The sequence below is a fragment of the Podarcis pityusensis genome (assembly GCF_964106645.2).
Source record: "Podarcis pityusensis genome assembly, chromosome: 5".
Lineage (NCBI taxonomy): Eukaryota > Metazoa > Chordata > Lepidosauria > Squamata > Lacertidae > Podarcis > Podarcis pityusensis.
In genome coordinates, this window is record NC_138032.1 from 92,255,868 (window position 1) to 92,281,845 (window position 25,978).

The 25,978-nt window shown below is 45.5% G+C and overlaps 1 protein-coding gene across 2 annotated transcripts in view; it reads right to left on the bottom strand.

Annotated features, from left to right (window-relative positions):
• Positions 1 to 281: 281 nt before the first annotated feature.
• FGFRL1 (fibroblast growth factor receptor like 1) overlaps positions 282 to 25,978 on the bottom strand; it is a 175,282-nt gene continuing 149,585 nt past the window's right edge. For both annotated transcript variants that reach the window (XM_081005563.1, XM_081005564.1), the window contains exons 4-7: positions 21,164 to 21,244; positions 12,488 to 12,772; positions 7,424 to 7,777; positions 282 to 4,417 (exon numbers count right to left, since the gene is read on the bottom strand). In XM_081005563.1, the coding sequence (XP_080861689.1) occupies positions 3,993 to 4,417; positions 7,424 to 7,777; positions 12,488 to 12,772; positions 21,164 to 21,244 (1,145 nt within the window). In that variant the 3' untranslated portion in view covers positions 282 to 3,992. The remainder of the gene's footprint in view (positions 4,418 to 7,423; positions 7,778 to 12,487; positions 12,773 to 21,163; positions 21,245 to 25,978) is intronic.

Here is a 25,978-nt window from a genome sequence, read left to right on the forward strand (position 1 = left end):
GGCCAATTGAATGGTGGAACTTATTTCTGAATAATCACACCCAGAATCAAGGCTGTATTCACTATCCCAGCTGGCAGAGGGACGGGTTGATGCTTATGGCTGCTCAAATTATGTCAATGACCAATAAATCAAATGAATACATAATTTGCATTGGAAAACACCTGTCATTGGTACCTTCAAAGGCCTCTGCCAGATTATCAGGGGCAGCTGGCACCCGTAAGACTCGCCCTGAATCCGTCTTCTCACAAAACCTTTATGGTGTCCATGTTAACACACAACCATCAAAGCAGAAGAGTTTATTGCATTTGTAGTAGAAATGTTTCAAATAACAGCTGTGGCACTTTAGGAATAGAAAACATATGCTCAGTAGATATTTCGCTGGGTCAACCTAAGGTGTGCAGCTACAATACGGGCGACAGACAGACCAAACCTACCTGGCAAAATTCAATCGTGGTTTCACCTTTGATTCACAGCACGTACCCTTTGCTCGTGTGGAAGCCGGATTGATTTCTCCAAATTGACACCACCATTTTGTAATCTTTAGAACATCTTCGGTGACAACCCCCAAGCCATGTAAACAAAAACTCCTTGTGCAAAATTTTGTGTAAGCTCCGTTGGAATGAATGAGAGACATGTCAGAGCATCGCCGTTTTGAAGTGTGTTCCAAGACACAGGTACCCAGATATTGGTATCAAATCTAGTGATCTTGGGTATTCAGGTATCCAGAAAAGCTAAGGAGGAGATTCAAAATTAAATGGGAGTGCCCATGTCCAATGTATTTGGCAGTCTTACCAAGACTGCTGAGCAATCCAGGTTAGCAAAGAATTTGTAAGGTTTGTGGCAAGAAAGTTGGGGCAGCCAGCATCTACGTGGAAATACATTCCTCTGAATTTAATGGGATTTAAACACATTAAACATGCTTATAATTTATATTTATTTATTTATAAAATTTATATCCCGCTCAAATTTAGACTATGCCTATTGCAGATAATGTGGAGGTACATGAAAATCCCTCGGCAATAATTAAGAAAGGCCCGATTCTTCAAACCATGAGCTAATACACAGGCAAAAAAAAAAATTACACACCGATAATGGTAAACAAGAACAGAGGCCTTAATAAGACAGGCTGTGAATGGCAAATGTCGTCCTTCCATCACACGTCAGTTTGCGTTCCATCATCCGTCATGCGAGGAGGATGGCAAAGTACCGTCGTTTTTGTTTCATTTTTCGACCCACTTCCCATAGAACACCAATGCTCATCACTTCTTTTGGCGACTTTACCATTGAACACTCAGCACGCCTGCATTATCCTATGTGCAGCACTGGCATACCTGTGGTTAGGAATGACCATTTAAGAGAGGTGGCTATAATAGGTCACATTTCTAACCCCAAATCCTATTGCTCAGGGTTACCGTATTTTTCGCTCTATAGGACACACTTTTTCCCCTCCAAAAATTAAGGGGAAATGTGTGTGCATCCTATGGAGCGAATGCAGGCTCCTTGGCTTCAGCGATAGCAACACGAAGCCTCTGAAGCGCAGAGGGAGAGCTCCCCCCGCGCTCCGGAGGCTTCACGTTGCTTTCGCTGAAGCCTGGAGAGCGAGAGGGGTTGGTGTGCACCGACCCCTTTTGCTCTCCAGGCTTCAGGGATAGCTGCCTGAAGCCTTTGGAGCGCAGCGGGAACTTGTGCTGCGCTCCGAAGGCTTTGGGTTCTTTTTGCTGAAGCCAGGAGAGCAAGACTCTCCTGGCTTCAGCAGAGAGGGAGAGCTGCCCAGCGCCCCTTCAGCTAAGTGGGAGGAGAAATGGAAGGGGCTCCGTTTCTCCTGCCGCTTCGCTGAAGGGGCGCTGAGCAGAGAGGGGGAGATTTTTTTTCCCCGTTCTCCCCCTCCTATGGTCCGGTGCGTCCTATGGTCCGGTGCATCCTACAGAGCGAAAAATACGGTAATTGGGTATTATGGAGGTGAGTAGAGTTCTGCCTCCCTCTTCCCCTACCCTCTCTCGGGGCAACTATCTTGCGCAGCTTACTGATGGGTTTCTGCACAGGCCCTGGAACTGAGACGAGAAGAGCATGTGCACCTCTAGTGCGGTGGTGCCTGGCTGTTTGCCTCCCCATTTTGCATTAGTTTTATCTGAAGCTACAGTATTACCCGTGCGACAGAATCACACAGAAAGGGAGCACAGAGCTTTTGACGCCTGTTTAAAAATAACCCTAAAAGAGGTCACAACATGCCACAGACCTAAGTGAGGGAGTTGTGTCGCTAGTGGCATCGAGGGAGTCTGACATTTCACCCGGCACATGCAAATGAATCTCACATGGAGGAAACTGCACTTCCCCAGCAATTAAAAAAAAAAAAATGTTGCATTGTTTGAATCCTAGAAAAATGCACTGTTTAGACAACCGATTTGCTACTCTGAGGAGGAGACTGGGTGGATTCTCTGCATCACGTGAGTAATGGCTGCACACTTAGTGTTTCCAGAAGACCCTTTTTTGCACAATATCTATGCAGGGGGCGTGATCTCAAATGTAAGCACTCCTTCCGAAGTAAACTTAACCACTGTTGCATATTTGATTTTTGGCAGTTTCGTGAGTGAAATCAATAAGCACCAGCTATTTGTTTAAAGTCCCTTCTTGTTGGAAAATAATCTGTGATTTCTTTTGCGAAGAACAAGATTTGTTGAACAGAAAGAAACACAGGAGAGGAGCCTAGAAGAGAAGAGGAGCAGAAAGCCATTGTAACAAACCAAACAAATATATGACATTCAAGATCCTAAATAAAGTACTGTTAAAAGCTATATTTCTTATATTTGAGGACCTAGCATCTATAACAACCTGGAAAAAAAATCTTTATTTTTTGATCAAAAATATGTATAGAAATGCCTGTTTTTGAGACAAATATCATACATTTTTTTTCTTTTAAAAAATAAATTAAATATACATGTCTTCTGTTAAAACTCTATATAGATTTTAAAAGGTTTAGATCATTGGAAAATATGGTCCAGTTTTGCTGTATCCCCACCCCACCCCAAACTGAAATGAATTAAATAACAAAATGATCCCCCCTTCCCCTCCCTCCTCTTCCCCCATGCCCACAAGTGCATATTCATCATATTCATAATTCCCTGGAGTCAATTTTTATTCTTCTTTTAAGAACCGTCTTTAACTTTGTTTTGTATTATCACTTGTCAGCTCAGAGGCACACCACTATAAATCTTGAAAAATCTGACAATCGCAGACGAGGGCAGCATAATGGGATTGTGTTTCTTCCTTTCTTTCGTGTTCACAAAAACCAGCATGATTATCCTTATTATAATTAAATATAAATATAGCGAGTTGTACAACATTGTCCTTTGCTTTTGGGGCAATTGGGGGAAAGGGGAGCCAAGTCCTTTAAAAGGAAGGCCCACCCCCACCCCCGGCCAAAGAGTGTCACCCATTCACAACTAGCTTGTTTATTGCTAACTATCAGGCAGCATTACACAACTTTAAATAGAACTCTCTCCCCCGGAAACGGCCACAGTGGCCTTTTTCGTCTTTTGCACTGTCACTCAAATGCTTCTGTGTCTAAGTTCTGCTTTGCCATCGGACCTTCTCTGCGTGTGCCAAAGGATGCAGCCACACTGGCCTCGGGCTTCCACAGGTGGCTGAAGGGCAGAAGCAGCGACCGAGGTTGAGGGTGGGCAGACAGGGTCAGGCCCAGCTTCCTTTCCCTTTTCCCTCTGGATTTTGCAACAGGAGTTTCCCGTTTTCCAGGGGCGCAAGCATTTGCCTTTGACCTTTTGGGAATTCCTTCATCATTCCTTTGTCACAGTAACAACAAACGGCAACAGCAGCAACAACAACAAAACCCTTTCTCCGCATTTCTCTGCAAAATCGCTTCTTCTTTTTTTGGGAATAATTGGTTTTGTTCAATTTGGTTTCTTTCCCCCCCCCCACCTTGCTGACTCAAAGAAGTCTGCATAGAGTGTACCGCAGGATAGACTCCGCGTAGCCTTTTAGCACTGGTAATGAATGTGCTGGTGTTGGTGAACTTTGCCTTCAATGTGTGAATGCGTGTGAGTGTGGATGTCCGTGTAAATCTTTGGGTACATTTTGGAAGCCATGTTTGGGGCCAGGGCAGACCCTTGGCTCAGCAGCTGCTGCTGCTGTTGCTGCTGCTGCTGGGCTCCTACATATTCCTCGTAGTTTATGGAGGAGATGCAGTCTTTGTCGGGGACTTGCGGCACACAGACCCGGTCCCGGGGGTGCGGCCTGTGCATAGGGGCTGCCGCGGGAGGAGAGCATGGCTTTTTCTTGGTCTGGCAGAGCCACAGAAGGATTGTTCCAAAGATGAAGACAGCTCCAGCTGGGATTCCAATGATCACAGGCCATGGAAGGCTGCTGGCAGAAGGAGCCACGGGAGGGCTGGGTGGCTTAGGATCTGGACGGCCCATTGCACGGGAACAGAAAGAGAGAGCAAGAGAGCAAAAAGGTTAATTAGAAGCAGGCCAGGGAGATTCAGATCAGATGTCAGGTACACAGAAGCTTGCACATGCTCCCCTGAATTGTGTTTTACCTACATTGGCTCCCAGTACGTTTCCAAGCACAATTCAAAGTGTTGGCGCTGACCTTTAAAGCCCTAAACGGCCTCAGTCCTGTATGCCCAAAGGAGCGTCTCCACCCCCATCGTTCTACCCGGATACTGAGGTCCAGCTCCGAGGGCCTTCTGGCGGTTCCCTCACTGCAAGAAGCCAAGTTACAGGGAACCAGGCAGAGGGCCTTCTCGGTGGTGGCACCCGCCCTGTGGAACGCCCTCCCACCAGATGTCAAAGAGAGCAACAGCTATCTGACTTTTAGAAGACATCTGAAGGCAGCCCTGTTTAGGGAAGCTTTTAATGTTTGATGTAACACAGTATTTTAATATTTTTTTGGAAGCTGCCCAGAGTGGCTGGGGAAGCCCAGCCAGATGGGCAGGGTATAAATATTATTATTATTATTATTATTATTATTATTATTATTATTATTATTTACTTGTCAGAGTGACACATAAGGATGGTTTCCTAACACCAGCACTTGGTAATAAGGCAGCTCAGAGCAGATAGAGAAATGAAGCTCCTGTTAACAATGTCTTCTTCGCATCAGCGCGCCAGGAGTCGGGACTTGAGCTATGCGACTTAGTTATGCACTTCAGCCTAGATACATCTCAGCTGCAAAGGCTGGCTTTGTTCACCGCTGAATTCTGCTGCAATGCAGAGTATCTGGGCTGCAGTAAACCAAGCATTTCACCGGGACTAAACCTTCGGTTAACATAGAAGGAGGTTCTCAATGCTGCTTTTGCCATGCTACTGATAAACATGGGTCAGGGGTCAGCTGAATGAGGCAGAGTTGCAGCACCCCTATATCTGCCCCATCCCTCACCTCACCAGTCAAGACTCCACCAATCGCAACATTGCCGGAAAGGTCTGCCAGAGGAAGGAGTAATTTTTAAACCAGTAAGGGAAGGGAGGAAGCCAGGAATGATATGAGGAAATTGTCGCCCCTGTGTTCCTGATTTAAAGCCTAATTTTTATTGATTTTCTCTTTTTTGTGAGTTTATCGATGAATTTCTAAAATGAAGAGTTTTGGTTCTAAACTCGTCTGGCTATATATCACATTGACTGACTCCCCATCCTTCCCTAAGCCTGGAAGTTACTTCCCATCCTCCCCTTCTCAAATTCCAAATCGCTTTTTCCCGAAGCCTCTTTTAATTAATAAATAGTGATACTTGGGTATTTGCTACGCGTTTGCACAATCAATAGAATAAAAAATGTGACAAGGAATATCCCATGTAACCACTGTTGTGCCTGTGGGACAAATTGAGGACTTTGTCAATTGTACAGAAGGAAGAAAGCATGTTCTGCAATGTTTTTACCACTGCAACACCCAAAGGGTCATGTAGGGAGTTCAGTGTGCATTATAGGCTCATGTATGTGGGTATGTCCACCAGAAAAATTAAAAAGAGGGTATTAGAGGATAAAAGCTGCACTCGGTAATCATAGAATGTAGGTCCCTTTGGCGAAACACTTTACTGAATATGGACTTAAGTTTCGGACCCTACGAAGAACAAATTGAGAAGGTGGTAACTGGATTGGGTAGTCACCCTGAAGATCTTAATATGCCAGGTGGATTAAATGAAGAGGGAAACTGATCTCCTATACTATAGCTTATAGTGAATTTGTTTACTATGTGCATAATGATGGGATGTCAGTTATTTTAATAACTGGCCGTTGAGGATATTTGAGTTATTGTATAAAGTGGTACCTCGGGTTACAGACGCTTCAGGTTATGTGTTTTTGGGTTGCGCACCATGCCGAACCTGGAAGTACCGGAATGGGTTACTTCCGGGTTTTGGGGCTCACGCTTGCGCAGAAGCAGTAAATCGCGCTTTGCGCATGCGCATAAGTGCCGAATTACGACCCGCGCATGCACAGACGCGGCGCTGTGGGTTGTGAATGTGCCTCCTGCATGGATCATGTTCGCAACCCGATGTTCCACTATACTTTCTACAGCTAGAAGGTTAAGCATCCTGGAAGAGATCATCTTCACCTAGCAGTTTTAGAGCTGTGGGAGGATTTTCCACTGTGTTCAAAGTTAACTGATAACACCGTTGCGAAAAGGGTGGACTGGGAGGTAGCTCTGTGTCCTCCTCCTCTGACAGTTCCAGGGGCCTTTCGTCAGACTTAATGATTTTAGATGATGATTCATGGCAATGTCTTCTTAATGGTTTTTAGAATTAATAACAATCTTCAGATGCCTGTAACAGAACTAGAGACTAAAGGGGCAAGTAGCTAACGCTGAGCAAGATTTGCTTAGTATAATCTGTTGTAATCTTGGACTATATTCTTTTTATAATTCAAAGAACTTCTCTTTTTTATTTCTTGTGCTGGATTTAAATATATTGAATTTGGACTACTATTTATTCCAGTTTTGAAATTTTTATACAGAAGTTACAGGTGAATGCTAAGGTTGTATAACATACTGTTTTTTTAAACAATATTTCCTACCTTATCAGAGGCACGAAACCACTATTATTGGTACAGGGTTTTGTGTTAAGATTACAAATGTTTATTTACTGAAGACGCCTTGTTGAAATGCGCCTGGCTGGTTCATCTAAGGAGAACTCACTTTCTTGGCATTTAACCCATAAGCAGAATATGAGAAGGCATTCTTGGTGCTTGTCTGTAGGGTGTATTTCATGGAATATTAGAAATTATCTTCATGTTTCTGACCTACAGTCAGTTAGCTTTGTCTTTTTGAAGTGGTGTTCTGTACAGGAGAGTGGAACTTTCTGTGTATGCTTTACCTGAGAACTCAGCCAGCCCATTTTAAGGACCACAACAATAAACTCCAGGAACGAATGAAGGACAGGTTAGGGCTCAAAAAACAAGGGAATAACCTAGCACCTCACCTGGTAGCACTGTGAGAAATGCGCTTCGGAAGCTGTATCCCATGGTGTTTGCCCCTAGGCAGATGTACATTCCAGCATCCTCTTCCTTAGCCCTTGTGATCATGAGCTTGTTCAGGTAGGAGCCATCAGGACGCGACCAGACCTCTCCTGTAGGCAACACCACAAACTTCTGCCCCCCGACATCGATGGTGGAATTGTATTTGTTCTCGGTGCCATACTCCACTCTCTTCAGCCACTGAATGACAGGCTTGACGTCACTCCTCACCTTACACTGGAACGAGGTCGTCCCCCCATAGTCTACCGTTGTGTTCACCGGATGTGTCCCGGTAAGAATTGGCTTGGATCTTGTTCTCTCTGGAAGTAAGAACAAACCGGTTAGAGTCCGCGACCAGAAGGAGGAGGAATATCAGGAAGAATGGAATAAATTTAATGATTATTTAGCTAAATTTGTTAAGTTAAATTAGCCGGAAATAGCTTCCAGATTTTTAACGGGCTTAGGATTGTATTTATGTTAAGTGATAAAATAATATGTTTAATACTATAAGGAGAAGATTTAAAGATGTTAATGTTTAAGTTAAATTCTATAAAAGTTGGGATTTGGAAAACCGTTATAAGGACATGCAATGAAATTCAACCAAGGGGAAATGAGGAAGTCACTCTACAAAGTTAATAACTGTTATTTCTAATAAGGTTATGATTTATGTTTGTTATGTTTGGCATGTTTGTTTGTTTGGTGTGTTTGTTTGTCTATAACATTGTAAAAACCAATAAATATTTTTTTTGGGGGGGGGGGAAGGAAGTAAGAACAAACCAAACAACTTTTTTTAATGCATTCAGAAATCTTCCTTCTGGTGGACTATGATGGACTGTTAACAAAACTCTGGATTCCCCCTCACCTTTAGGCACAGTATGCTTTTAAGCTGCTTCACATATGCACTGAGCATGCAGACTGTGGGGCTGCTTTACATGTGAGGGGTCATCTGACCATTCCTTCCTTCCTTCCTTCCTTCCTTCCTTCCTTCCTTCCTTCCTTCCTTCCTTCCTTTATAATGCTGTTAAATCGGCCACACTTGTATATGGTCCATTACCAGCAAAATGCAACACTGTCACATTTTACTTCGAAAGGGGAAACATCCCCAAAATGTGGGGAATGGTGAAAAGAGGTCGAAAGGTAAAATCACGAGAGTCAAACCTCTGCAAAACTCTTGGGAGTTGTTTAAAACTACAATGTTAGAAGCACAAGGGTCAAGAGAACGCCAGTGTGGTTAATGAGCAGTGTCAAAGTAGCTATAAGAGGCAAGAAGGCTTCTTTTAGAAAATAGAAACCTTTTCTGTTTCTGTTTAGATTAGTTTATTGTATTGTATTGTATTGTATTGTATTGTATTGTATTGTATTGTGTTGTATTGTATTATGAAAAGCCTTAATAAAATCTTACTACTACTAATAGAAATCTTGTCTGAATGAGAACTAAAAGGAATATAAATGTTGACAAAGTAAATGCAAGCAGACAATAAGGGATGCTTTAAAAAAAAAAAGAATACATTAGTAGCAGGAGACTGGTTAGGGAGGCATTTGGACCTTTGGATGACAAGAGAGTCAAAGATGTGCTAAAGGAAGATAAGGAGATTACAGAGAGGATGAATGAATTCTCTGCAGGTCTTCACAGTGGAAGATACAGGTCAGATCCCTGTGGCTGAACTAATTTTCACAATAAGGGAGCCTGAGGAACTCAGACAAATATTGGTGCTGAGACACAAAGTTCTGGCCTTGTTGACAAAAGCAAAACTGACAAATTACCAGGTCTGGATGGCATCCAGCTGATAGTGCTCAAAGAACTCAATTATGAAATTCCTGATCTTCTAACAAAAACATGCAACTTGTCTCTAAGATCAGCCTCCGCATTTGAGGACAGGAAAATGGTCAACATAACACCAGTTTTTTAAAAAGGGTATCCAAAGGGGGGGGGGGGGAGAGGCTGGCTGGAAATTGCAGGCCAGTTAGCTTAAGATCCATCCTAGGAAAACTGGTGGGAAGTATTGTTAAAGATAAAACAACCAACCATATAGAAGAGCAAGCCTCATAGAAACCACATTGGTTCTGCTTCACACCCTCCCCAAGTGCCTTGCACTGCGATAATGCTGCTTGCTTGCTTTCCTGAATGGAGGATGGAAAAGAATGTGCAGGAACCTGCTTTTTGCATGGCTGAAATGTGGCCTACAAAAGTACCGTATTTTTCGCTCTATAGGACGCACTTTCCCCCCTCCAAAAATTAAGGGGAAATGTGTGTGCGTCCTATGGAGCGAATGCAGGCTCCTTGGCTTCAGCGAAAGCAACGCGAAGCCTCCAAAGCGCAGAGGGAGCGCTCCCTCCGCACTCCGGAGGCTTCGCGTTGCTTTTGCTGAAGCCTGGAGAGCGAGAGGGGTCGGTGCGCACCGACCCCCTCACTCTCCAGGCTTCAGGGATAGCTGCCTGAAGCCTTTGGAGCGCAGCGGGAACTTGCGCTGGGCTCCGAAGGCTTCAGGTTCTTTTTGCTGAGGCCGGAAGAGCAAGACTCTCCTGGCTTCAGCAGAGAGGGAGAGCTGCGCAGCGCCCCTTCAGCGAAGCGGGAGGAGAAATGGAAGGGGCTCCGTTTCCCCTGCCGCTTCGCTGCAGGGGCGCTGAGCAGAGAGGGGGAGAATTTTTTTTCTTGTTCTCCCCCTCTAAGACAAGGTGCGTCCTATGGTCGGGTGCATCCTATAGAGCAAAAAATACGGTAAGCATTTCCTCTGTTGCCCACTTATATTTGGTCTCTGGTCCTGCCCAACCCTGCCAGGTGGCCCCTAAAAGGTTATCCTCAGGCTGTTAAAAGGTCCCCCATCCCTGTCATAAATTATACTAACACGTTTGTGGCAGACACAAGCTGGAAAGAGTTAAATTTTGATAAGCAGGTGACAAGTGACCAGTAGCTTAGAGAGAAGGGTTAAGTGAGGAAATGGAGTAAATCCTGAACTACCCCTCAGCCTTCTGCCAAAATATTAAGAAACCCTTCAAACCTTTATCTGCCTAAATCTGGCAACTTTCATTCTTAGCCTGCCAAAGCTCATGAAAACAAAGGATATATACATCTTTGGCTTGATAAAAGCCAAGATAAATGGGGAGCAGAAGAGAACTTGTTACAAGTGCTGCCTGGTTTTGATGAAGTAAAAATGCCGCCTCTGACATTAAGATGAGGCTTGATTCATTTCCATGTCTCTGCTCCCGGTTTTAATGTAAACACATGTTTTTATTGCCTCCACAGAGCTGCCTTTTTATCATTACCAGATGTCCAGCAGGTTTGTATACTCAACACAAAACAGAATCCTGCCACATGTGCTTTTCATTCACATTTTTACACAGAAAAAGAGTTATCATTGAGCAGATGATTCCCTTTGGATGTGGGAATTTCCACAGCAGAACTAATTTTATTACGCCAAAAACCAAGGGGTACAAATCAGATCTATTAAATCAATGAGAGTGGTGGTGCTCACTTCAGTGGATGTGACTTGGACCTACATATTGTTGAAGCAGACAATATAATGGCACTGCCATAAGGTCACATTGTGCATAGTACTGCAGGTTAGTAACTGTTATGTTTCATCCTAAGCAACACCTAGGAAAAGCACGTAGCAGATACCATGTGGCCCACTGGTTGTTGGACAGAACATCAGAGCTTTCCTCCTGCAGTCTCTCTTCTAGTATAATAATAATAATAGTCTTCTGAGTCAACATAGAGTAATGTTGTAACACCAGATCTTGATTTGGCACAGAAAACAAATGAGATGGAGGAGACAGTTCACAAAATCACAAAGAAAGGCAATGATAGTGGTGACGTGGGAATGATCTAATCACCCACAAGCCTTACTTTTTCAATAATTCAAGTGATGAGATTCTACCATTTCTCTTCAGTGACTTTTAGCTGCCCCAGTTATTTGCAATTCTGTCACTGAGCCCAAAACACAAAGCACTGCCGATATGAAAAAGGAACGTTTTCCGGTGTTCCTTTACGTGATAAAAACGTCAACGCACAATTACCACCTCTTCAAATACTTTTCCTTTTGACAAATTATAGCTTTCTGTTAGAGTGGATCTCTACCCATCAACTCTCCTGACAGCAGAGTATCCGTTTAGGATTAGTATATCTGTCCCAAGAGTTCTGCTGCTAAGATTTTGTAATCGTTTTATGGGTCCAAAATCAGGAACAGATCCAGGAATCCCAGGTCTTCCCAATTGCTTAGCCTCTTTTTACAGACTCGACCCAGTCAGATAGCTGTGAAAAGTTCTCATTAGCTTTGTTCTACATTTCCTGTCTATATCTGAGCCAATAAAACTTATCTCTTTGCACATGCTACCTCTCTGCATGTTGTTGGGTCCACTACAGTATTTACATCACAAAGAGGTGTAGAGTTTGGGGATCATCATTGTATGCGTTTCATTTCTGAGTCCTAAGCCTGGAAGCAAACCCATCTGATTTAAGTGGGACTTACCGTATTTTTCGCTCTATAGGACGCACTTTTTCCTCTCCAAAAATTGAGGGGAAATGTGTGTGCGTCCTATGGAGTGATTGCAGGCTCCTTGGCTTCAACAATAGCAACGCTAAGCCTCCGAAGGGCAGAGGGAGCACGCCCTCCGTGCTCCAAAGGTTTCACGTTGCTTTCGCTGAAGCCTGGAGAGTGAGAGGCGTCGGTGCGCACTGACCCCTCTCACTCTCCAGGCTTCAGGGATAGCTGTGCGCAGCCCCTCCGGCAGGGAGAGGCTGCACATGGCTATGGCTTCTTTAGCCCCGTGCAGCTTCTCCCAGGAGGGAGAGGTTGCGTGGGGCTAAAGAGGAAGCCAAAGCAGCCAGCGGGATCCATCCCGCTGGCTGCCTTGGCTTGTGACATAGCCGCGCGCAACCCCTCCGGCAGGGAGAGGTTGCGCGCATCCTGTACGCTGCTCTTTGGGGCTGGGGTGGAAATAAGATTATTTTTCTTGATTTCCCCCCCCTAAAAACTGGGTGCGCCCTATGGAGCGAAAAATACGGTACATCCAGATGCTTCAGTACTTACGTATCACTTCAACTTTGTAGGTAGCGTTGATTTCCCCAATTCTGTTGAATACTCGGCAGGTGTACTTCCCACTGTCCTCTGGCTTCAGGTTCTTCAAATTCAGCGTCCACTTCTTCCTTTTGTTCTCCCCCATCACCTGCGGCATAAGAGGCTTGTTGTCTTTTAACCAGCTGATGTCCGGGCGAGGATTCCCGCTAGCCATGCATTTCAAGCGTACCGAACTCCCAACAGGTCGGGCAATCACTCTCCTTCTCATTTTGGCCGGCTGAGTGAACCGAGGGCGAGCTGCAAAGGCAAGCAAGGCATCAAGGGGGGGAAGAAAACTGCCAAAACGGTATGATGATGATGATGATGATGATAATAATAATAATAATAATAATAATAATAATAATAATAATAATAATTTATTATTTATACCCTGCCCATCTGGCTGAGTTTCCCCAGCCACTCTGGGCGGCTCCCAATCAAGTGTTAAAAACAATACAGCGTTACATATTAAAAACTTCCCTGAACAGGGCTGCCTTAAGATGTCTTCTGAATGTCAGGTAGTTGTTTATCTCTTTGACATCTGATGGGAGGGCGGGCGCCACTACCGAGAAGGCCCTCTGTCTGGTTCCCTGTAGCCTCACTTCTCGCAGAGAGGGAACCGCCAGAAGGCCCTCGGCGCTGGACCTCAGTGTCCAGGCAGAACGATGGGTGTGGAGACGCTCCTTCAGATATACAGGACCGAGGCCGTTTAGGGCTTTAAAGGTCAGCACCAACACTTTGAATCGTGCTCGGAAACGTACTGGGTATACAGTGAGTCAGAGGGTTATGCCCATGAGCAACGAAAGCCAAATCTATAAGGCACTAAGCTACACAGGTGATGCAGAGTCCATCATCGAGTACAGCATCCTACTAGCCTTACAGTTCTTTAGTGCTAACATTTGGGAACCTTCCAAAACCATCAACACAAGGAAGAATCAGAAGCACACAGAACAATAGTATGAGATAGGTATTACTGTTGTACATGTACACATTGCATTTTACCAAGTTCCTGTTTATCGCAACTTCTTTCTCCTAACAAGAATTATAGGCCAAGTACGAGGCTTCCCACCAAGTACCAAACTTGCTTTGAAAAGCACTCAATTTGTCTGAGCTACCTCACAGAACCCTGTGTGTGGTTCTGAGAGAGAGGGGGGGGGGTGGAGATTGTATCAAAGCTTTTTCAAAGAAAGCTAATAAAAACCCATGGACTACCTTTATCCTTTTCAAAAATCTATCTGTGATACTCCAGATCCATTTCAATCAGGGTTTAGGCCTAGTTTTGGTATGGGAAATTCCTTGATCACCCTGTATGATCAGCTCTGTTGGGAGAGAGACAGGAACCGTGTGCCCTTGTTAATTCTTCCTGATATCTAAGCAGCCTTCGATACCGTCGACCGTGGCATTCTTCTGAAGTGACTGTCCAAGCTGGGTTGGGTGGCACCAAGCCAGTTGTATTTGGGTTATTTTCTGAGGGTGGTGCCATGAGGTTTGTTTTTATCCCCCATGCTTTTTTAACACCTACATGAAACCAGTGAGTGGCGTCATCTGGAGTTGGAGAGTAAGTTGTCAACAATACACTGATGATATAGAGCTCTTCTTTGCACCTGCCATCTTATAACATAAGTGCTCTTAAAATTAAACACTCTGAATGTACTAATTTTAATTACTGAGATACGTTGATATGTGTGCATTCTATAAAGGTAAAGGACCCCTGGACGGTTAAGTCCAGTCAAAGGTGATTATGAAGTGCGGCGCTCATCTCGAGCCGGCGTTTGTCCACAGACAGCTTTCCAGGTCATGTGGCCAGCAGGACTAAACTGCTTCTGGCACAACGGAACACCGTGATGGAAACCAGAGCACACAGAAATGCTGGTTACCTTCCCGCCAGAGTGGTACCAATTTATCTACTTGCACTGGTGTGCTTTCAAACTGCTAGGTTGGCAGGACCTGGGACAGAGCAACGGGAGCTTACTCTGTCGCGGGGATTCGAACCACCAACCTTCCGATCGGCAAGCCCAAGAGGCTCAGTGGTTTAGACCACAGTGCCACCTGCTTCCCTACACATTGATACCTCACTGGATCACTTATTTTACAAAGATGGGCTGAAAAATTTAGAATGAAGAGATGAATAGATCTTTTTCTGATCAATAAAGCAATCCATAGGTGTGTGCTGTAGGGAATGGTGGACAGTGCCATGTTCCCATAGGGGCTTCTGACAATTCCAGCATGCAGCTGGGCAAATGTACCGTATTTTTTGCTCTATAAGACTCACTTTTTCCCTCCTAAAAAGTAAGGGGAAATGTGTGTGCGTCTTATGGAGCGGATGCAGGCTGCGCAGCTATCCCAGAAGCCAGAACAGCAAGAGGGATTGCTGCTTTCACTGCGCAGCGATCCCTCTTGCTGTTCTGGCTTCTGGGATTCAGAATATTTTTTTTCTTGTTTTCCTCTCCCAAAAACTAGGTGCGTCTTGTGGTCTGGTGCGTCTTATAGAGCGAAAAATATGGTGATCTGCCTACATGCAGGGGACGGACTGGAGACAGTTATGCCCTCCTCCCAGCCATTCTTCCTTATCTTCAGGCCAAACAACAAAACAGAGTGTGGCGGCTCCTCTTTCCCAACACACAACGTGGAAACGGAAAGGATATGTGTAGCTCTCACTATGTGAGCAGGCTTTAAAGTGCAGACTTTCCCTCATAACCTCATCTCCGTTCCCCCTCCTGTTCAGCCTGTCCATCTATTCTCACACACTGACCTCATATTTCGGATACATCTGATGGGGGAATCCAGCTCAAACATCTCCCTTATGTACATTGTACCTCCAGGAACATTTTTAGCCAGAGCAGCAAGTGTCCCCTTCTCCACCCCACCCTGACATTCTGGGTCTCGGCCACGTCAGGATATTTTATTTCAAACTCTTTCTTGCGCAGCACAGAAATGCTTTGCTCTCTGCTCATGGGCTTTCATGTGTAACCCAATGAACGGGAGTGACTCCGGCATTCAACGATCTAGCAGACAGCTGGAGTGACAAGTGTGATATCCTAGCTCATTCTGTAGGGACTGGTGTGTAAATGTGTAGGTATTCCCCAGATCATCTCCCTGAAAGCGGGAGGCATCCCTTGCAGCGAAAACAATCACGCTCCATGGGAGCTTCAAAAGACAACCCCGTTTGTCAGCAGAGCTATTAGATGTCTGAGCAACACCACACCAACTGATCTAGAAGGTAAAAATCCCAGTCCTGCTAAAGCAACTGTTAAGGAAAAGGTCCTTAAGGAAAAAGAGGTCCAAACTGCTCACCCTCACGACTTACTCTCAGTCTAGCGCCATTCCTTTCACTTCTAGTCTATCAATCTACCTTGCCACACACGGGTGCCATTTTGAGGCATTTGCTCCTGCACCAATTCATTCAGATTTGCCATGTTGCTTTTATTGCAATTGCTACTACAGTGGTACCTCGGGTTACATACGCTTCAGGTTACATACGCTTCAGGTTACAGACTCTGCTAACCCAGAAATAGTACCTCGGTTTAAGTACTTTGCTTCAGGATGAGAACAGAAATAATGCTCCGGCGGCGTGGCAACAGCGGGAGGCCCCATGAGCTAAAGTGGTGCTTCAGGTTACGAACAGTTTCAGCTTAAGAAGGGAAATCTGGAATGAATTAAGTACTTAACCCGAGGTACCGCTGTACAATTATCTGTATGCATTGTTGTGGTGTTTGTCCATTCTTTGGGGATATGTTTGTTTTGGGGGAGAGAAAGGGTTAATAGGTTGACCAATAAGAAAGCCCGGGGGCGGAGCCTACCTGACTTTGAGGCTCAGCCCAGAGGTTTTGGCAGTTAGTTCGGTTGGTTCTTTGGGGGGGGGGGAAGAGACAGAGGAGTCAGAGTGAGTTAGAGACAGGGACAAGACTGAGAGGGAATAGAGTGACAGCGTTTGGAATATATTGTAAAACTTGTTTGTGTTTGAAATAAACTTTAAACTTCATTGTTAACTCTACCTGACTGAGACTCAGTGCTTCACTGGGGAACCCTGGGTTTTTTTCCACAAAATTGGTGGCAGCGGTGGGATAAAGTAGTGGTGTACAGGTCAATAGTCCGTGAAATGACCGGGGGCTCTGTAGGAACACCACAGGTGTGTGTGTGTGTGTGTGTGTGTGTGTGTGTGTGTGTGTTTTAAGCCTTTGCACATTCAGAGAAACACTTGAACATGCTTTATTTGATATGCAAATGCCTAACTGCAGTTGATGTACCTGGGTACACACTGATATTTTTTGCTAAGTAAAGGTAAAGGTAAAGGTACCTCTGCCCGTACGGGCCAGTTGTGTCCAACTCTAGGGTTGTGCACTCATCTCACTTAAGAGGCCGGGGGCCAGCGCTGTCCGGAGACACTTCTGGGTCACGTGGCCAGCGTGACGAAGCTGCTCTGGCGAGCCAGCACCAGCACAGCACACGGAAACGCCGTTTACCTTCCCGCTATAAAGCGGTACCTATTTATCTACTTGCACTTAAGGGTGCTTTCGAACTGCTAGGTGGGCAGGAGCTGGGACCGAAAGACGGGAGTTCACCCCGCCACGGGGATTCGAACCGCCGACCATACGATCGGCAAGTCCTAGGCACCCACAGCGCCACCCGCGTCCCTTTTTGCTAAGCTGCAATCTCAATACCCCCTGTTCACCACCAGGACTGTGGCTCAAGGGGGAGAGGACTAACTCTTTCCCATGCGTTGCATGTTGCAGTCCCACTGAAAATGGCTCTGTCTGAAGCTGCTGTTGCTGTCAAAAGAAGCTCCCCTCCCATGGCAAATAGCACAGGGGAAAAGGTTACTCCCAGCCCCATATCCCTTGCCCCGATCCCAATCAGTGCTATTTAACAACAACCAATATGCATTCTGGAGCCAAACTAAGCGAGGCATGGAAATACTGTGGTTTGCCTAAAGCCATTCAGCAAGATTCTTTCCTAAACAGAGATTTTAACGTGGATTTCCAATGCCCAAACCCAACCACTTAGCCACTGAGTACACTGTCAAGGCAGTGTAGAAGCGGTGCCATTTCCCAACATTTCTGAGATGCTTAATCTACCCTCTAAAACTTTGGGAGAGCATCAGGAAAGATAGATTAGGAAGCATGCTAAGTCAGCATGCCTTTTATGATTCTGCCCATGAGATCTATCTTGCTGAGTATGACTACAACCTACGAAACAACTCTGGGGTGCACAATTCTGAAACATTTCTAGGCTTAAGTCTAATTAAAAAGGCAGTGATAGAGTTTACATGCATGACCTGGAAGTCAACTAGAAAGGGAAGGGATGGAAATTACCACATGTCTCACCAATATTTGCAGTCCCTAATGGGGTTTTTTTTTGGGGGGGGGGAGGTTGAGTCTACACTGGTTTATCCTGCATGCTTGTTCCTTATGTTACCTTCTTTCCTTCAAAGTAACTCTAAAAACCCAGGCTTATATGATAAAGCTACAATACAGTGGTACCTCGGGTTACATACATTCAGGTTACAGACTCCGCTAACCCAGAAATATTACCTCAGGTTAAGAACTTTGCTTCAGGATGAGAACAAAAATCGTGCTCCGGCGGCGCAGCGACAGCAGGAGGCCCCATTAGCTAAAGTGGTGCTTCAGGTTAAGAACAGTTTCAGGTTAAGAACGGACCTCCAGAACGAATTAAGTTCTTAGCCTGAGGTACCACTGTACAATGAAATCCAGAGAACAGGTAACTCTGAAAAAGCTAACTTTGCTGGCTTACTTAGTGTTGCCAATATGTAATTCATTGTCTGTAGTTTGCCTCCTCCCATCCTCCCCTCATTTCTGCCCCAGGCATTTACTTTAGTGAGGTTTAAGGTGCTGGTTTTAACATTTAAAGCCCTATACGGCCTAGGACCCTCGTACCTATGGGACCGCCTCTCCTGGTATGTCCCACGGAGGACCTTACGGTCATCAAATAAAAACATCTTGGAGATCCCGGGCCACAGGGAGGTTAGGCTGGCCTCAACCAGAGCCAGGGCTTTTTCGGCTGTGGCCCCGATCTGGTGGAACGCTCTGTCACAAGAGACTAGGGCCCTGCGGGACTTGACATCTTTCCACAGGGCCTGCAAGACAGAGCTGTTCCACCAGGCCTTTGGCCAAGGCACAGTCTGACCCCCTCTCTCCTTCTGTAATCTTCATAGAACTCTAGCCCAATGGTTGCCATTAATTTGGTTCTGAATTGATTTTAGAATGTATTTCAATTAATTGTCTGTGATTTTATGTAAACTATGCTAATTTTACTGTTGTTAGCCGCTCTGAGCCTGGCTTTGGCTGGGGAGGGCGGGATATAAATAAAATATTAGTAGTAGTAGTAGTAGTAGTAGTAGTACTCATCTTGCTCACAACAATCAGAAAGGAAAGCAATACTTTTGGAGTGTGCTTGCGCGCTCTCTCTCTCTCTAATAGGTAAAGTGATTACCTGCCTCACCTAAGCTGCTCTCCATTTCTCTGTATGTTACACTGAAGCCAGATCAAACAGTTGTGAAATTTCTCCCTCAGGAAAAAAAAAATGGAATGCAAATGGGGGTGGGGTGAAGAAAGGATGCCAAGTTAACAAAGGAGAAAGAAAGAAAGAGAGAAAGAAAGAAAGAAAGAAAGGCAATGAAAGGGGGAGTTACCTTTCTTTTCTGTAAACACCTGCTCCAAAATCTGTATAATTTGCTGAAGCTTTGCTAGCTAGACCAAAAGGGTCAAAGGATTTTTGTATAAAGCACCTCGTATTTCATGTTCTTTTTTTCAAGTGTTCCACTACACATCCCTGGGAATTTGCTTTGTAATCCAGAATGCGGCAGCCAGGCTGGTGACTGGGAGTGGCCGCCGGGACCATATACTGTATTTTTCAATCTATAAGACGCACCAGACCACAAGACGCACCTAGTTTTTGGAGGAGGAAAACAAGAAAAAAAATATTCTGAATCTCAGAAGCCAGAACAGCAAGAGGGATCGCTGCGCAGTGAAAGCAGCAATCCCTCTTGCTGTTCTGGCTTCTGGGATAGCTGCGCAGCCTGCATTCGCTCCATAAGACGGTGCACACATTTCCCCTTACTTTTTAGGAGGGAAAAAGTGAGTCTTAAAGAGCAAAAAATACGGTAACACCGGCCCTAAAGGATCTTCACTGGCTCACAGTATGTTTCTGAGCACAAGTCAAAGTGTTGGTGCTGACCTAAATGGCCTTGGCCCAGTGTACCTGAAGGAGCGCCTTCATCCCCATTATTCAGCCCGGATCATGGGAAGCCAAATAATTTAAACAACTAAAAGATGCCGTGTGCTAACATGGTATGCCATATGCGTTTCCTGACTAGCTGTTAGATCCCTGTATACAAGCAAAATATCTGACAAAAGCAAAGGATAACATTTAGAAATACAAAGTTGTGATTGTTTTTCTGGTAGCATTATTACATTTTATTTCACTGGTGATTGCTCATGCCATGACTTGACTTTATAAAATCTTTTCTGCTATTTTAAAAACAAGTGTTTCTAAGAGAAAACAGACAGCAAACACAGATGTTACGTTGCGGAGCGTGTGGTGGTTCTTAGTTATCTGCAAAACCAGCTGGAGGATTTCCACTTTGCAATAGTGTCTCTCATATTTTTGTGTTGTTTTTGTGTGTGTGTGGAAAACTCAGCTGTCAGTTTGAACTGTAGCAGGTATTGATTGCACACCAATTTAAACAATTACTCAGCTTAGGTAAATAGTCTTGATGTATTTGTCCCTCTGTGTCTACCTTATTACTGCAGTGCATCATGGGTTAGAAACTTCAAGGTTGTTTAAAGAGTCATTAAACAAGACACAGAGGTGAACTGATGTTACAGGTTAAAATGTCACGAAAATACAGATAGAAAGAAAGATCACCCTATTGCAACAATGCAGATATTTTGGCAAGGAGAGTTTGAAATATGAGAATGCAGATTCTGCCAAAAACACAAGGTGCGAGCATAATGCCGTTAAATGGTCAGACATTGAAATGGCCACCCGAACTGTCAAAAGGAAGATTCACATCAGCTACCGTATTTTTCGCCCTATAGGGCGCACCGGCCCATAGGGCGCACCTAGGTTTTTTTGGGGGGGGGAATAAAGAAAAAAATTATTCCCCCCCCCCAGGCGCGGGGCTGGGGAAGCCCGAGCTTCCCCCGACCCCAGCCCCCAGAACAGGCTGCTATCCGCAAGCCTTGGGAGCCCGGCAGGAACTCCCACCGGTCTCCCCAGGCTTGCGGATATCTGCCCGAAGCCCGGGGCGCGCTCCACTGCGCTCCCCGGGTTTCGGGCTGCAGGCTGTTATCCGCAAGCCTTGGGAGCCCGGCGGTGCGCACCGACCCCTCTCGCTCTCCAGGCTTCAGCGAAAGCCTGCATTCGCCCCATAGGACGCACACACATTTCCCCTTCATTTTTGGAGGGGGGAAGTGCGTCCTATAGGGCGAAAAATACGGTAATTATTTACAATAATAAATCTTAACTACATTAAAAAAGACATCAGTCGAAGTCTATTTGGCTGCAATATGTGTTTGTTCCACAGGAATAATATCTTGCCAGTGACGTCCCTGTTAACTGGAACTGTGTTCCGTCTTCTTATCCTCTAGCCATAACATAGCTAGTAAAATTGAATGCGTCTTTGCTTACCCCAGAGCTTTCCAGAATGATCTTCAGATTCACTATTTGGAACTTCGGGCGCTAGACTCTCTCTTCCTGAACTTGCATCATCTAGATTCAACGACAGGGAAAGGAGGAACAGTTTAAAACATCATAAAGCAGCATCTGAACTGGAACGCAGCTGTGCTTTTGCAGGAACTGAATTAAATGGCACATTCCAACACGCTGAATATGTTTTTGCTACCTGCTGCCAGTTCAGTTTCTTTCCTGTTTTTTTAGCTTTTCAGCTGGCTACTAACATGATGGGAGATTAATTAATGCTTCCATTAATAGCGAACCAAAGCCCTTTTGTTTATGTTTACCGACTGGCGTTCCCAAGGAGGAGATGGAACTGTTTTACACTCCTTGCAAATGATGGCATAAATCAAAATTATAGCTGAGGAGGCAACTGAGACTTCTGGGAACCGGCCATGTTGGAGGCAACATTTCACAGAATTCAGAAAAATCCAGGAAGTGAAAAACTGCTTTATTTATTTTGAAGCTTACATGGTGCCTTTCTATAAATCTGTGCTTATTTGAGCCAATGAAACCGTTTGGGAGACCAGCAGTGGGGAAAAGCTGTGGCGAAGGGAAAGCATCAGTGCTGAATGTTACTTTATTGAGGACAAAGCAGATGTTGTTGTGCTTATGAGTATTAGACAAGGTGTGGGGAGACCTCGCTTCGAATCCTTGCTCAGACATAACACTCTCTTGGTGACCCTTGGCCACTTCACCACCTTTCAGCTTGACCTACCGTATTTTTCGCTCTGTAAGATGCACTTTTTCCCTCCTAAAAAGTAAGGGGAAATGTTGAGTGCGTCTTATGGAGTGAATGGCGCTACGCAGAGAGGTAGAGCCCCTTCTGTTCCTCCTTCCGCTTCGCTGAAGGGGTGCTGTGCAGCTCTCCCTCTCTGCGCAGCGCCTGTCCTGGAAGCCGGAGGAGGAACAGAAGGGTCTCCTTCTGTTCCTTCTTCAGCTTCGCTGAAGGGGCGCTATGCAGTTCTCCCTCTCAGAGAGGGAGAACTGCACAGTGCCCCTTCAGCGATGCGCCGTCCTGGCTTCTGTCTTAGCCGTGTGCGGCCTCTTCGGGCAGGGGGAGCCTTCATCCCGCTGCCCTGAAGAGGCTTGGCGCGGTTATCCCAGAAGCCAGAACAGCCACACGGTATCCCAGAAGCCAGATCCCTCTTGCTGTTCTGGCTTCTGGGATTCAGAATAATTTTTTCTTGTTTTCCTCCTCCCAAAACTAGGTGCGCCTTATGGTCTGGTGCATCTTTTGGAGTGAAAAATACAGTATTTCACAGGTGGTTGGGAGGATAACGTGGGGAACCATGTATGTTACTTTGAGCTCCCCAGAAAAGGCAGGATGTGCATGTAATAAATTACTATCCTTATGCATAAAAGAAAGAAAGCGCCACCCCATTGTTGCTGTCCCCCTGCTCTGTTCCATCTTGGTAAGGGGGATGGCTGCTACTGTTTTTAGGCCATCTCTGTGGCACCAACACAGACATGCCGACTGCTCCTGAGCCTAGTGAGCTGACTAGGTAACTGGTGCCTCAGTCTACCCTTCTGTATGTCCCATGCAAGGGCAACTCTGACAAGACCTGCATCTTGTACTTTGTCCTTCTAAAATCAGGATGCAGTGGAGGTTCTAAAAGGAAGAACAAGCAACCGGGTGCATCCCACACCAAAGATACAATGGCCTAGTGTTCTTGAGGATGCTCTAGAAAATGCTCCCAACACAGAGCAGCAGAGTTCTGCCTACTTCACTTCTCAAAACTGGAAATTGCTTGCAGATTTTACCATTGCAAGTTTCTGCAACTCAAAAAGAAATTTATAAGGAACCATTCGGGGTATATTTGGAGCTGTTTGTTACAGGTAGCTAGTAGCAAAGCAAACCGACATATGGCAATAATATGCTGGAAACGAGGATTTTGAAAACGCAGAGCCGAGCCCTGAAATCCTACAGGGGAAGACAGTAAAAAGATCCATTAAATGCCCACAGGACTTCCTTGCAGATTTTAAGCAGAGGTTTTGTCAATTAGAACTTAATCCTGCCCAGCCCTGTATAGCAAGGCTGGACTCCCCTCTTTTGTCTCCAGCCTCATGTTACAGTATGCCTACCAGAGTGCAGCCCCCTCCCGCCCCCAACTCCACTCATGCACACCAACTAATTGGCATTCTCAGCTGCACTTGACAGGCTGCCAAGCCTTTCATGTGAACCAAATTGCTGTGAATGCGCCAGATCCTTTGAAGATCGCTGCTCGTTATCCAGCCAAATCCTCAAACTGTGGCGCTGCATGCAAGAATCAGGAAAGCTCTCCCCCAAAAATAAAAAGTTTGAAGGATGGGCGTGGGTGAATTAAAAATGCAGATAAGGTGAATATATTGAACAGAAGGGTTTCAGAAAACATCATGGCAGGGGAAGGCCAACATTTGCTGGAGTGGGGGAGGAGGGATTGTGCCAGAGGTGACTGCTGAAATGTAGAGAAGGTGAACACTGTTGCTGCGTAAAAATAAAGAAATCTACAATCTAACCTTTATGCTCATTTACAGGGTGGATGGATTTAAATCACTGCAAGAAGGGAATGAAATCAATTTTGATTTTGCAGCACTGTATACGGACAATTACACATATTTATTGGTTACAGTAGCAACTGAAACATAATCAGTTTGCATGCAGTAGACTTTTGCACTACATAATTGGATCAGCTTAAAGACAAGGGAGCAGTTGTCATGGATTTATCTGTGCCTGTATGGCAAGCAAGATGACTTCCTTGAAATCCCCAGAACGTTTCAGAAGGTGCTCATAGTTATTGAGAAGTGTGGTGTTTCCCCATGAAAGTAAATTTGCACATTGTTCTGTTAGTACAGTTATCATAACAGATTCCTAGGAAAAGGAACTCAATGCAAATCTCAGTCAAGCAGTTTGGGGTTTTTTAATTGGAATAAATGATTGTGGAGGTGGGATCAGCTGATTGTTGTGTGTCGAGGTCCCCAGGTCCACCCCCAATAACTCACACATCACACAGAAGTTTTTGTTTAAGATTTTTGGCATAATTTTGGCCACAACTTTATTAAAATACAAATTTGTGAGTGGTTGCGTAGGCATTGGTTGCGACTATCTGCCCCCACCATGGGGGACAGACTGACATTCCGCACGATGCAAAAGTCAGAATGGGGGAATACACTTGGGGGTTACGCGGAGCAGGGAACCTGCCCTCACCCCAAATGCAACCAGGAGCTCATTGCTATGGCCCGAGCCCCCTTGACAGAGTGGACAAGCAATGGTTAGCCCCTGATTCCTTTAACGGAATCCCTTGCAGCAGCAGCATTAGAGGGGCAGGCACAGCCAATCCATGCCCCTCAACCAACCAAACCATAAACCAATGCCTAACCGCAACATTGCAAGTTGTGACGATTTGCTACGCAGTAGGCAAAAACCAAATGACCCCAGCCAATCAGCCAGATGGACAAAATTCCTACCGGGCCCCTGCCCCAAGAACAGATGACCCCATGACAGGCATAGCAAGGTCAAAGCGAACAACCCTATTCTAGGGAGGGAGGGACGGGCAATCCGATGCACGGGCGAAAAAAGGAAGCCGTAGCCTCGTGCAAGGAGTTTTACTATTTCTGGCTGTCAATCAATAAATGGCAACATTAACTTCTTCCCAACAACAAGGGAAGCCCCAATCGCATCAGTGGCCAACGATCAATTAGCCCGCCCCCCAACTTTGGAGTGTCCTGGCGGCCCCCACCGCAACACGTGCTCTCCATGAAGGAGAACACGCTTTCTCATAAAATACAACATTGTGTTTCCTGGATCCTACTTGTCAGCCTGGGAAGGAAAACTCTGATCCCTAAACCTCTGCTGCCTTGCGGCTACACTCATTCGTGAGAAAGTCTTTGGGAGAAGAAGAGGCTAAAGAGTAAGCCCTACACAAATCTGGAGTCCCTAAGGTGGTTGGATGGCTTCTTGTACGTCTCCTTCTAGAAACTTTTTCAGCCAAGCTGGTGTCAAATGCATCACTCTGCTTTCCTTGGGACCACATCGGCAAGGCCAAGAAGGGGGTGGTCTTGTCTTCTGGGCAGCCCAGGACCTCCATACACACTGCCCAGATCTGTGCCCCAGGGAGGTCACTTTGCTGCTACTAACACAGCAGTTTGACTTCATCCCTGGAGGAACACCCCATTGTCTTGGGACAGGCAGATCCAGCAACAACAACCACCTGTGATGGCTTAGGTCTCATAGGAAACCACAGTAAATACTGTGTGCACTGGGGCTAAATAATGAAGTGAATCATGGCGATTTGGAGTGAGTTTATCCTTATCCATGTTGAGCCATTAAGTCAACAAAGCATCCTGAGTTAGATCAAAGTTCCCACAAAGCTTGGTGTTGCTCTGTTTTTCTGTTCACGATCTCTCTGTGTTTTTGTCTGTCTCTGTTTCTCTACTGTAGTTCCATGGGCTTTTTCAAGAAAACAAGGTAGACTCAGGAGGCTAGGCCTAGAGAGCACAACAACTCTCCTGGTAGATACTGCCCCTATGAGGCAGTTATGGGGACTAAGGTCCCTACTTTCCCACAGCTGTCTTAAATTCCCTCCTCCCCTGGGTACTTCCCTAGCAATCTGAGACTATGCCGCGATGCCTGTCTTTGCCCCGCCCTCTTTATACCTCTGCGGGTTCTGGGAGACATGGGGGAAGGAGGGGAGCTGGTCACAGGAGGAGAGGGAGACCCCCCCCCCAGCTTCTTCACCAGCCTGATTCATCCCTGCCTCTTGCTCCCCCTGCTTTCCAGCCTCCACTTTT